The following is a 13,376-nucleotide window of genomic DNA, read 5'->3' as shown; positions in this document are numbered from 1 at the left end:
CCTCGTCCATGAAAAAGAAGAAGTTAGATTTTATGTTGCAGGCAGCAGAAAATCATTGATGTAACAAACAAAACTACTAAATTTCAAACCATACTGTACGCCAGGCAAGTACCCATAATCCTATTACAGAGTCAGTATATTCTCATTTTATAGTTGGGACACTGAGGCCCAGAGAGATTAATTTATCTTGCCCAGGTTTTCACAGCTACTAAGTGAAAGAACTAGGGCTTAAATTTAGGTTGGTTGAGTCCAGACCTCCTGTCTGCTTTTTAAACTAGATTTTACAACCCCTGTAGCAGGGGGAAAAAAATAGATATTTTTACTTTTTAACTAGTCTGACTTCTTTACCTCCCATCAACTCTAGTAAATTCAAGTTTTTAATGTAAATTCAAGTTCTTAACAGTTTAGGACTCAAGTTAAGTTTTAGTCTTCTGAAGACTACAGTTATTTTAGTTAGTTACCTCTTGCAAACTTTTTATTCTGGTGCCATCTTCTATATAGATAATTCAAATAACTGTCTTGGTTTTTATTGAAATGCCATTTGTGGGAGAGGGGGGACTTACCATTGAATGTCATGGACCAATCAGCATGATGGCATCTGGTCCCATCACTTTGTGGGAAATAGATGGGGAAACAGTGGAAACAGTGTCAGACTTTATTTTTCTGGGCTCCAAAATCACTGCAGATGGTGATTGCAGCCATGAAATTAAAAGATGCTCACTCCTTGGAAGGAAAGTTATGACCAACCTAGATAACATATTCAAAAGCAGAGACATTACTTTGCCAACAAAGATCCGTCTAGTCAAGGCTATGGTTTTTCCAGTAGTCATGTATGGATGTGAGAGTTGGACTGTGAGGAAAGCTGAGCACCGAAGAATTGATGCTTTTGAACTGTGGTGTTGGAGAAGACTCTTGAGAGTCCCTTGGACTGCAAGGAGATCCAACCAGTCCATCCTAAAGGAGATCAGTCCTGGGTGTTCATTGGAAGGACTGATGCTGAAGCTGAAACTCCAATACTTTGGCCACCTCATGCGAAGAGCTGACTCATTGGAAAAGACCCTGATGCTGGGAGGGACTGGGGGCAGGAGGAGAAGGGGACGACGGAGGGTGAGATGGCTGGATGACATCACTGACTCGATGGACATGAGTTTGAGTGAACTCCAGGAGTTGGTGATGGACAGGGAGGCCTGGCATGCTGTGATTCATGGGGTCGCAAAGAGTTGGACACAACTGAGTGACTGGACTGAACTGAAAAGAGAAAAATTTGAAGTACTAATTCCATTTCTGAAACATTGCTGAATCTTCAATATGTAAAAAGAATGGTAATCATTTTAAGAAAATGTAATATTAATCTTGATATTCTATTTAATTTATATAGATGTAGTTCACTGCTTAAGTAAATGATTTCTACCTCATAATCCTGGTGTGCACATTTAGCTTGAAATACTTCAGATGTTATCCATATAACCCTGAGATATCTCTCGCTACCTTAAGGTAGTATTCTCCTAACTTTAATGACTGTTACTGTAGTAAGTCCTGGAGATAGAGATGGCAGTGGTTGCACAACAGTGAAAATGTACATAATGCCACTAAACTGTACACTTTAAATGGTTAAAATGCTAAATTTTGTATTATGTATATTTTGTTATTGTTGCTGTTGAGTCACTCAGTCGTGTCAGACTCTTTGCCACCCAATGGACTGCAACATGCCAAGATTCCCTTTCCTTAACTATCTCCCAGGGTTTGCTCAAACTCATGTCCATTGAGTTGATGATGCCATCCAACCAACTCATTCTGTCACCCTCATCTCCTCCTGCCTTCAGTCTTTCCCAGCATCAGGGTCTTCTCCATTGAGTTGGCTCTTAGCATCAGGTGGCCAAAGTATTGGCTTCAGCATCAATCCTTCCACTGAATATTCAGGGTTGATTTCCTTTAGGATTGACTGGTTTGATCTCCTTGTAGTCCAAGGGACTCTCAGGAATCTTCTCCAGTACCGCAATTCAAAAGCATCAATTCTTCAGTGCTCAGCCCTCTTTATGTTTCACCTCTCACATCTGTACATGACTACTGGAAAGAGTTGTGTCTGACTCTTTGCGACCCTGTGGACTGTAGCCAGCCAGGCTCCTCTGTCCTTGGGATTTGCCAGACAGAAATACTGGAATGGGTTGCTATTCCCTTCTCCAGGGGATCCTCCCAACCCAGGGATCGAACCCACATCTCTTAATGTCTCCTGCATTGACAAGTGGATTCTTTACCACTAGCACCACATGGGAAGATAGCATTCTCTCTATGAACCTTTGTCAGCAGAGTGATGTCTGCTTTTTAATATGCAGTCTAGGTTGGTCATAGCTATTCTTCCAAAGAGCAAGAGTCTTGATTTCATGGCTGCAGTCACCATCTGCAGTGATTTTGGACCCCAAGAAAATAAAGTCTGTCACTGCTTCCATTTTTTTCCCCATCTGTTTGCCATGAGTGATGGGACAGGATGCCATGATCTTTGTTTTTTGAATTTTGAGTTTTAAGCCAGATTTTTCACTCTCCTCTTTCACCTTTTTTAAGAGACTCTTTAGTTTCTCTTCACTTCCTGCCATAATGGTGGTGTTGTCTACATATCTGAGGTTATTGATATTTTTCCCAGCAATCTTGATTCCAGCTTGTGCTTTATCCAGCCTGGCATTTCTCATGATGTACTCTGCATATAAGTTAAATAAGCAGAGTGGCAGCATATAGCCTTGACGTACTCCGTTCCCAATTTTGAAGCAGTCCATTGTTCCATGTCCAGTTCTAATTATTGCTTCTTGACTTGCATACAGGTTTCACAGGAGGCATGTAAGGTGGTCTGGTATTCCTGTCTCTTTAAGAATTTCCCACAGTTTGTTGTGATCCTACAGTCAAAGGCTTTAGTTAATGAAGAAGTCAGTGTTTTTCTGAAATTCCTTTGCTTTTTCCATGATCCAGCGGATGTTGGCAATTTGATCTCTCATTCCTCTCTTTTCTAAATCCAGGTTGTACATCTGGAAGTTTTCAGTTCACATAATGTTGAAACCTAGCTTGAATAATTTTAAACTTTACCTTGTTAGCATCTGACTTGAATGCAGTTGTGCAGGAGTTTGGACATTCTTTGGCATGGCCCTTCTTTGAAAACTGACCTTTTCCAGTCCTGTGGCCACTACTGAGTTTTCAAATTTACTGACATATTGAGTGCAGCACTTTAACAGCATCATATTTTAGGATTTGAAATAGCTCGGTAACTCAGTAGAAATTCTACTGCCTCCATTAGCTTTGTTCTTAGTAATGCTTTCTAAGGCACACTTGACTTCAACACTCCAGGATGTCTGGCTCTAGGTGAGTGACTACACCACATGGTTATCAATATAACCATGGATATAGTTCTTCTGTGTATTTTTATATAGTTCTTTTGTGTATTCTTGCCCACCTTTTCTTAATCTCTTCTGCTTCTGTTAGGTTCTTCTGTTTCTTTCCTTTATTACGTCCATCTTTGCATGAAATATTCCCTTGGTATCTCCCAAGTTTCTTGAAAAGATCTCTGTCTTCCCCATTCTGTTGTTTTCCTCTATTTTGCATTGTTTACTTAAGAAGGCTTTCTTATCTCTCCTTGCCATTCTCTGGAACTCTGCATTCAGTTGGGTATGCCTTTCCCTTTCTCTTTTGCTTTCCTCTTGTCTTCTTTTTTCAACTATTTGTAAGGCTTCCTCAGACAACCACTTTGTCTTCTTGCATTTCTCTTTCTTTGGGATGGTTTTGACCACCACCTCCTGTACAGTGTTAGGAACCTGCATTCATAGTTCTTCAGACACTCTGTCTACCAGATCTCATCCCTTGAATCTATTCATCACCTCCACTGTATTCTCATAAGGGATATGTTTAGGTCATACCTGAATAGCCTCATGGTTTCCCCTACTTTCTTCAGTTTAAGCCTGAATTTTGCAATAAGGAGCTCATAATCTGAGCCACAGTCAGCTCCTGGTCTTGTTTTTGCTGACTGTATGGAGTTTCTCCATCTTCAGCTGCAAAGAATATAATCAGTCTGATTTCAGTATTGACCATCTGGTGATGTCCACGTGTAGTGTTGTCTCATGTTGTTGGAAAAGGGTGTTTACAATGACCAAGTGTGTCCTCTTGGCAAAACTCTGTTAGCCTTTGCCTTGCTTCATATTGTACTCCAAGGCCATATTTGCCTGTTTCTCCAGGTATCTCTTGACTTCTACTTTTGCACTCCAATCCCCTATAATGAAAAGGACCTCTTTTTTGGTGTTAGTTCTAGGTCTTGTAGATCCTCATGCTGCTGCTGCTGCTGCTGCTGCTAAGTCACTTCAGTCGTATCTGACTCTGTGCGAACCCAGAGACGGCAGCCCACCAGGCTCCCCCGTCCCTGGGATTCTCCAGGCAAGAACACTGGAGTGGGTTGCCATTTCCTTCTCCAATACATGAAAGTGAAAAGTGAAAGTGAAGTCGCTCTGTCGTGTCTGACTCCTAGCGACCCCGTGGACTGCACCCTACCAGGCTCCTCCGTCCATGGGATTTTCCAGGCAAGAGTACTGGAGTGGGATGCCATTGCCTTCTCCAGTAGGTCTTCATAGAACCATTCAACTTCATCTTCTTCAGCATTAGTGGTTGGGACATGGACTTGAATTTCTGTGATATTGAATGGTTTGCCTTGGAAACAGATCATTCTGTCATTTTTGAGATTGCACCCAAGTACTGCATTTCATACTCCTTTGTTGACTATTAGGGCTACACCATTTCTTCTAAGGGATTCTTGCCCACAGTAGTAGATATAATGGTCATCTGAATTAAATTCACCCATTCTGGTCCATTTTAGTTCACTGATTTGTAAAATGTTGATGTTCACTCTTGCCATCTCCTGCTTGACCACATCCAATTTACCTTGATACATGGACCCAACATTCCAGGTTCCTAAGCAATATTATTCTTTACAGCGTCAGACTTTAATCAGACTTTACTTTCACCACCAGAAGTGAGTGAAGTGAAGTGAAGTCGCTCAGTCGTGTCCAACTCTTTTCGATCCCATAGACTGTAGCCTACCAGGCTCCTCTGTCCATGGAATTCTCCAGGCAAGAATACTGGAGTGGGTTGCCATTTCCTTCTCCAGGGGATCTTCCTGACCTAGGTATCAAACCCAGGTCTCCTGCATTGCAGGCAGACGCTTTACCGTCTGAGCTACCAGGGAAATCCCTCACCACCAGACACATCTACAACTAAGCATCGTTTCCACTTTGGCCCAGCCTCTTCATTCTTTCTGAAGCTATTTCTTCACTCTTTCCCAGTAGCATATTGGACCACGTACTGGCCTGGGGGACTTATCTGGTGTCATATCTTTTTTGCCTTTTCATACTGTTCATAGAGTTCTTAAAGCAAGAATACTGGAGTGGTTTGCCATTCCCTTCTCCAGTGGACCATGTTTTGTCAGAACTCTCCCCCAGTGTGCATCTATTAAAAAATGAAAAGTTAAATCTATATGTAGTGGCCTTGAATAATGGCCATTCAATGTTGTGTGTTTAAAAGTTGTAGAGTTATTTAATAATACAGTATGTGGCATGATCCTAAAATACAAACCAGAACTATATATATGTTTGCAAATAGAGAAAGATGTAGATGGATTCGTTTCAGACTAGTAAAACTGATTCTGTTAGGGTGTAAGTTTAGTGATGGATTTAAATTAACTTTTTGTACAACCATGTTTGATGTGTTGTAATATTGTTTTTGTAATTGTTTTTTAAATTTCTGAAGTAAAAAAGCCAGGAGGGAAGGGGGAGTTGTTTTTAACGATAGAAATTATAATAGGGATCACAGTGTGAGTGGCTGACGGAGAATGGTACAAGAGAAACCTTGGTACTAGTAGTGATCTTTATCTTGATGCAGATGTTGGTTACACCAGGTGTATTCACTTTATAAATATCCATAAGTTTGTATGCTTATGATTTGTACAGGTTATTGTACATATCAATTAAACGTTTCTTAAAATTATGGCACAGAAATACAATGGAATACTTTGTTTTTAAAAATACTTTAAATATTTAATGATATATGGAATTGGCCCAGAAACAACAGTCTCATCATTATAAAATATATAAACACACAGAATGAAGACTCCAATAAAAACATGACAATATTATTAATAGATATTATGTCAAGATACCATTTTTTTTGTTTGGGGATTAGGGGGTTGGGTCATTGAGGAAGTTGGTAGAATTTGGTAAAGAAAACCAGATTACAGGATATTAAGCAGAAAATAAAAGTGAAGGAGAGAGGGAACGGATTTTTTTTTTAACAAATATAAGAAAGAAAATACTAACTGTTGTTAGTGTTTTTTTTTTTTTAAACGAACTGTAAGGTCAGGTAATTTTTTTTTAACCCCAGCTAGGAAGAGACTCCTACTGGGAAGGGACTAATTTCAGATTTCAAACTATCAAGTATAATAGTAGGTCGTTATGAAAAAGCCTCTCCTTCAGCAAATTCATGCTGAATTACAAATAATTCATGCTGGATACTTAAGTTTTGTTTAAGCATTCAAAGACAAACTGTCATTGATAGGATAGTTTCCATTGATTATAGTAGATGCAGCTCATAGTAGTTTAAGAAACCTGTACTCCTCCCAGTTTTAACTAATTAACTATTGTCATTTCCTGTGATCTTTTTGCTCTACAGTTACCACTCAGAAGGCAAATAATATCCCCTCCGGCCAGAGTGATAATAAAATAAGAAAATGTATGTGAAAACACATTAATAGAATTAAACACTATCCAGTTGTAAAGTTACATTCTTTTTCTTGTTTTTTCTTCAGCCCTAAGTCATTAGTTGTGAATGTGGTTATTTCAGGTGGAGTTTAACTTAAAGAGTTCAAAAGTTGAAGTTTATGAAAGAATGCATTTTTTTCAGTCGTTTTGCAAATGAAAATGCAACATGTAGTGTTTATTCAAGTGTGAGTTGTGATGCAATCCATTTTTAATATTTTAGACTAAATTTTAGTATTTAGTACTTTATATATCAAATTTAAATATAAACATTTGTTATTCTAAGCATTGTTGAGCCGTCAGGGGAATTAGCAGGCTTTTTTCCCTATTAACAGTCATTCTTAATTATTAACCATGTTAATTTAAAATGATTAAAATCCCAAATCAGATCTCCAGGTGTCTCGCAGGGGGTTTGCTTTTTTTAGATTAGCCCTTAAATCAGTAATAATCTGGGTGGAACTAGAGTTGGGTTAGGTTGGAGAAAACTGCGTGGCACTAGGACCCAGGGGGCTCCCGTGAGCGGATCTAGGGGCCAGATTGCAAATTCGCGGTGACTCAGTCTGGTCGGCTCCTTGCGCTCAGCGGCCGCGGCGGCAGCAGCAGACGTTGGCGGCCGAGCTGCTAGGATCAGTTCCCCCGGGTTTCACCGTCCGAGACTTCCTTCGGGGCGCCCCAGGCAGGTCTGAGGCGTCCGGGGAGCGCAAGGGTCGTTGTGGCGGGGAGGAACGGGGGTTGCTCGGCGCGGGAAGCCCTCGGGCCTGTGCACGGGGAGTAACATTTGCTCCGTCTCTTCCTGTGTCTGGCTTTATTTGCAGCAAACCAAGATGGAGTATGAGTGGAAACCTGACGAGCAAGGGCTTCAGCAAATCCTGCAGCTGCTGAAGGAGTCCCAGTCCCCCGACACCACCATCCAGAGAACCGTGCAACAAGTATCCTTTGCGAGGCCTCGCCACCGCCCGCGCCGCTCTGCCGCGCCGGGCCCGCTCTCGCCGGCCGGGAGGCTCCCTCCGCCCCTCCCCCTCCCCGCTCCCGGATCCCTCCGCCCTCCGCGCGCCCGCCCGCGAGCAAGGCCCGCCTGCCGCCGCCGCCCCTGCCCGGCGCCTCGCGCACGCGGCCCTCGTGCCCCGAGCCCGGGCCGCCGCCTGGCCCGGCGGCTTCCGGCCACAAGGGGCCGGGGGCGCCCGGCCGCCGCCCGCGATCGCGACATGTGCGCCGGCAGGGCGCCACGTCCTCGCAGCGGGCCGCTCGGGAAGGCGGAGTGGCTGGGTGCCGGCGCTGACCCCCGGCGATTCGGCCCACACAATGCGCCGGGCGCGGAGGGGGCGGCGGGCGAAGCGAGGGGCCGGGCGGGCGGGCGGGCTGCGTGCGCGGCCGCGCTCGCCGGCCTGAGTGGGGTGGAGCCGGCGCGGGGTTTGAACTCCCTGGGTGTGGGGCCCGGAATTTCTTCCAGGCCCTGGTCCTGAAGAGCCGGAGACCTAGGAATGAGGGCTCCCAGGACTCACTTCGGGGCTGCTCAGGCTAACACCTGTTGCGAGCTCCCTGCCTCCCAAGTGAGAAATCTTTGGCTCGAGACGGTCTGCTCAGTTACCCAAGTCTTGACCGAGTTTGCTGGTGTAGCGGTCCTGTTGCTAAGGCTTTACTGGCAGAAAGGCTTAACAGAAGAACCAGAACCTCTGCTGTGTGTGCGCTCTGCAGTGCCCTAAACTGCGGTCAAATGGAGAGCTCTTCCTGCATCTAATAAAGGAAACAAATTCACCCGATCATAAAATAGCTTTTATTTTAAGATGAAGTTAATTGTTTAAAAACTTCAGCCTGTGTTCAAAAATGCCTCAATTTTTATTGTTAATAAAGAGGAAAAATTGGTTAGTACGGAATTTGGTAAGCTCTTTTGGTGTAGTTTGGACTTACTTAAGTTTAAAATACTATAAACGGGGTTAAATCGAATTACTTGAGAAGCTCTGGTAAATAAAGTTTCTCAAAGTACTGCATTGCTGTAATTTAAAACCTCGAATAGGCGAGTATCTAGCCTTTTGATTAATTAATACTGATGATTTTAAAATGGAGGTGTTAATGATTTAGGTCTGCTTGGTTTGGTGTTTGTTTTTCTTAAGCCATTTTGCTAGATAGTACTGAGGGAATAGTAGTTGGTTTGGGGTGTATTGGAGCTTGTATTTGGAACATTGCTGTTGCTCAGTCTTAATTTGTATTATCATAGCTTTAGAAATGATAGAAGTTGATTTTTGATGAATTATAGGTGTTAGTATGACAGTTAAGTTAGCCAAGTTCCAAACCACATTGTAATTTATTCTGTAGCATTGTATATCATAATTTCTTGTTTTAGTACGTTATTTATTAAGTACTCTTTGTATGCTCAGTACTGTGCCTGGGCTAAGAATCGAATTTACAGTTCATTCTGGGTGCCTGGAGCATAGTGTACTGTCTGCATAAGGAACAATTTAAATTTCAGTAGATAAAGGTTAATAGTATTTTAAAAATACACACTGCTCTATATTTTCAAATTGCCTAATGATGACCTTGTTCTTTGTTTCCTTAGCAAAGAATGTAATTACTGTTTTTGTATAGACTTGAGCACTTGTAGAAAGTCCGTTATAATAATATGGATAGATTGCTTAAGTTCCTAGGAAGTAAACCTTATTAGGAAGTATTTATGAAAAGTTATTAGCATATCAGCATACTGTTAATCTTGGCTGTTCACTAAAAAAAGAAATCACTAGGGTTTTTTGGTCAAAGTACAGCTTCTAGAGAAATGTATGTTGATAGTTAATTTATGTTCTGAGTTCTAATGAGGTGGATGAAACTGGAGCCTATTACACAGAGTGAAGAAAGAAAAACACCAATATAGTATACTAACGCATATATATGGAATTTAGAAAGATAGTAACAATAACCCTGTGTACCAGACAGCAAAAGAGACACTGATGTATAGAACAGTCTTATGGACTCTGTTGCAGAGGGAGAGGGTGGGAAGATTTGGGAGAATGGCATTGAAACATGTATAATATCATGTATGAAACAAGTTGCCAGTCCAGGTTCGATGCACGATACTGGATGCTTGGGGCTAGTGCACTGGGATGACCCAGAGGGATGGTATGGGGAGGGAGGAGGGTTCAGGATGGGGAACACATGTATACCTGTGGCAGATTCATTTTGATATTTGGCAAAACTAATACAATTTGTAAAGTTTAAAAATAAAATTTAAAAAAAATAATAAAAATAAAATTACTTAAAAATAAAAGTCTTTTAAGAAAAAAAAAAAAAATTATGTTCTGGCCACTGAACACTGAGAATATTCTAGTGTGTGATAAATAGCTGATAAATAGCTGATATGGTGTGCCTGGAGTTTGTATAGTGGATTTAATTTAAAGATCTAGGTCTACTGAGAAAATTCTAATAAAACCCAATTAGAGGTGTTATTAAAAAGCATATTAGGGTTTAAAAGGGCATGAAGAAAGACATAGCAGAGCAGTATGTCATTGTTGCCTGCCACAGGATGGAAACCTGCACGTGTGTATCACTAGTAATGGCAGATCCTGGTGGGGGAGTAGGGGAGAGGGGATAATTGTAGAACTGTTGCAGTGCAGTAATTTCATAACAGTGACTTTATATAATAAGATTTGATATGTAGACTTGTACATAAATAGCATTTTATCTAAATTTCTTGAATTCTGAAGAAAAACGATTCTAATAAAAGTGTTTAAGTTAAAAGGCGATTTTTATAAGGTTAATTTCTGTAAGTGATCTCTGAAAGACTTGTTTTTGTTCATTTGGAATGCTTTTCATTTTTGTCATTATTTTATACATTAATACCTTTCTGATTAAGGTTTGTTTTTTGTTTTGTTTTAAGTTCATATAGGTCAAAGAAATTGTTTTGAAATTTTTTTTCATACAGTGTGCGCCTGTACTGAAGGTGGAAGTTGACTTACTTGTCTTGAAAATAATTGATGTAAAATAGTTTAATATTTTAACCATAAAGCTCATAAGAGGTTTAACACAGCCACTGATGTGTTCTTGGAATAGTGTATTGATGGTTTTAATAAGATAACTTTATTCTTACTGAAAAAAAAAAAACAGGCCTAAAAATCACAAAAGAGAGTCTTGATTTTAGATTAAAAATACTGAATTCCTTCCTTATAAGTTTCCTTAACTACTGTTTGTTCTAGAAACTGGAACAACTCAATCAATATCCAGACTTTAACAACTACCTGATTTTTGTTCTTACAAAATTAAAATCTGAAGGTAAGTAGGGTTTGTGTTGAAAGCTACTTAAAAGTTTTTTACATTTTTTTTTTAATAAGTCTTTAAGATGTACTAAAATATATGAAGAATTACTCATTTTAAAGGATTTCATTTTGTAGGAATCACTTGCTTTAAAGATGTGGAATGAAAATGTTACTAAAGTATTTGGATGCTTGATGAGCAGTCAGTTGTTAGTTGGGTGTTTTTGTAATAAATTCATTCTTCGCAAATGAGAAAGCATTTTGCTAGAGAGATTGATTTCTTTTATACACAAATCGAATGTAGGATTTACTAAAAACTTACTATATGTGTGATCATATTTGTATGATTGAAAGTTGATTTAACCAAAACGAAGTCATGTATAATACCATCACCAGGTAATTGTTAATCCCTTAATTCTGTACTTCAGTTATATGGCCATGTACTATTTTAATTGTTAACAAAAAGTAGAATCATTCTATTCATAGACTCATAACTTTTTTAAACCTTCTAACAGTATACATGAAACCTTTTCATTAACTATTCTACAACCATTTTAAATTACTTTTATAACAAAGCTTGAAAACTAACTTGATTTTTAAATGACATAGTCATTTGATTGTTGCCTATACATGTAATGTATCTCTCTTGATTTTATTTATTACATGAATATTTATGGAGCACCACTCCTTGCCAGGCAGTTTGCTGGCTCAAGAGCAGTGAAAGTGAACAGAATAATAAGGATCTCTGTCTTCATGGAGCTTACACTGTAGTGAGAGGTGTTCTCAGAGTTGAGTATTCCCTTCCTGGGATGTTGTCAGACACTCAGAATGCACTCGGGTAATTTTTGAGAGACTGGCCTCTAAATGAGAAGTCACGGTGCTTCATTAGTGCTTCTGTAGTTAGTAAAAGCACTACACTTGGAGTTGGGAAATAAGTCTTAAACTCTGACACTCATTTCATCTCTCTTTCATCTGCAAAATGCCTGTGTTAGACTACCAGACCGTATGTAAGGTTTCAACTCTAAGCGCTAGCGAGCGGGTTAATGACCTTAAAATCTCACTAATCTTGTATTTACTCAGATTTTAATGTTTTATGCCAGTGTATAGTGATTTATTTTGAATTATTTTAAAATTTTCTAGTTAATTTTAGGAATTTTAATTTGTGATTGAAGCATGTAAGGGAAACTTTAGAAATTTCAAAACTTAAATTGCAAAAAACTAAAGTCCTTTGGCATATCTTTAAATTCAGCAGTTAATATTCCTAGTTTGATAAATGCATATTAATGTGATGTGTTATTTCTTAATATAGAAATTTTCTTTTTCCCACATAGAAGTTGTAATCAGATAATGCTTTAAGAACTTTATATTTAGTAAATGAATTTTTCTAAACATAACTCTTTTACTTGAAAATTTTATTTTCACCAAGCCATCTATTCTCTGTCCTGTCCTCATCTTAAATTCCGAATGTTAAGATTTTTATAATGTTATACTCTTTCTTAAAACTTTCTTGGAATATGAGGATACATCAGAAGTATTTTTAAAAGCAGACAAATGACAAACTTAAGTAGCAAGAGAGGTTGGTGTGTAACTGTCTCCCAGAAGACCTATGAATTATAAAACCATGAAATGTTGGAAAAGGTTTTACTAACATTTGCTATTTCTTCCTGAGTTTATTCATTTATTTGGGACAGAAGGTTGCTATATCTAGTTTTCTGTTTTAAAAAATTAGCATTGTGACCATCCATATTAGAGAAGGAGCATAAATAAAGTCTTTAAATCAATATGCTTATTTATTTAGGAACCTTTTTGCCTTTCCTGCAGTAAAATTTTAGATATGGAGAGACCTCATATCAGCTCATCTACTTCCCTCACTCTGCAGATGAGAATTGAGACCTAGTAAAGGAGTCTTTAAGAAAGAGGGCATAGTTAATTTTAACTCCTTTCACCTTATGATTTTTTTAAAACTCTCCATCTTGTAATCATAGTTGTAAAAATGGTATAGTGTGTTCGTTGTAAGTAAATACACATGTCATTTAAAATAAAATTATACAATTGAATTATTGATGGCTAACAAGAGAAAAACATGTATTGCTTGAGGAAGTTAAATATCTGGCTATTCTTTTATTTTATGGAAGTTTTAAACTTTGAAGAGAATTTAGAATTGCTTTTGTTTCTAAGTTACTGATGGAACGGTGGTAATTGAAACCAGGAATAAATTTTTAGAGGGTGACATGAAAGGCTCATAGGCTGTGTTGTGGTGGTGGCTCTAATGGTTCATTTGCAAAGAAACACAGTCTTTCTGTCCCCCATGCTGTACCCTTGAAGAGTTCAATACCAGTCAGACTTTGGGAACATACTGAAC

General features: G+C 39.3%; 1 protein-coding gene across 3 annotated transcripts in view; it reads left to right on the top strand.

Annotated features, from left to right (window-relative positions):
• Positions 1-13,376, top strand: part of TNPO1 (transportin 1) — a 95,054-nt gene that overhangs the window by 33,806 nt on the left and 47,872 nt on the right. Inside the window, exons 1-3 of one of the 3 annotated variants that reach the window (XM_055555212.1) lie at positions 6,859-7,452; positions 7,592-7,705; positions 10,958-11,033. In XM_055555212.1, coding sequence (XP_055411187.1) covers positions 7,601-7,705; positions 10,958-11,033 — 181 coding nt within the window. In that variant the 5' untranslated portion in view covers positions 6,859-7,452; positions 7,592-7,600. Of the gene's footprint in view, positions 1-6,858; positions 7,457-7,591; positions 7,706-10,957; positions 11,034-13,376 lie in introns of those variants that run through there. The other 2 variants (XM_055555211.1, XM_055555210.1) reach the window with 2 other exon arrangements.

Source organism: Bubalus kerabau, chromosome 18 (genome assembly GCF_029407905.1).
Source record: "Bubalus kerabau isolate K-KA32 ecotype Philippines breed swamp buffalo chromosome 18, PCC_UOA_SB_1v2, whole genome shotgun sequence".
Taxonomy (NCBI): Eukaryota; Metazoa; Chordata; class Mammalia; order Artiodactyla; family Bovidae; genus Bubalus; species Bubalus kerabau.
Note: the sequence above shows the minus strand (reverse complement) of the source record. Positions and strands in the feature narration are given on the sequence as shown.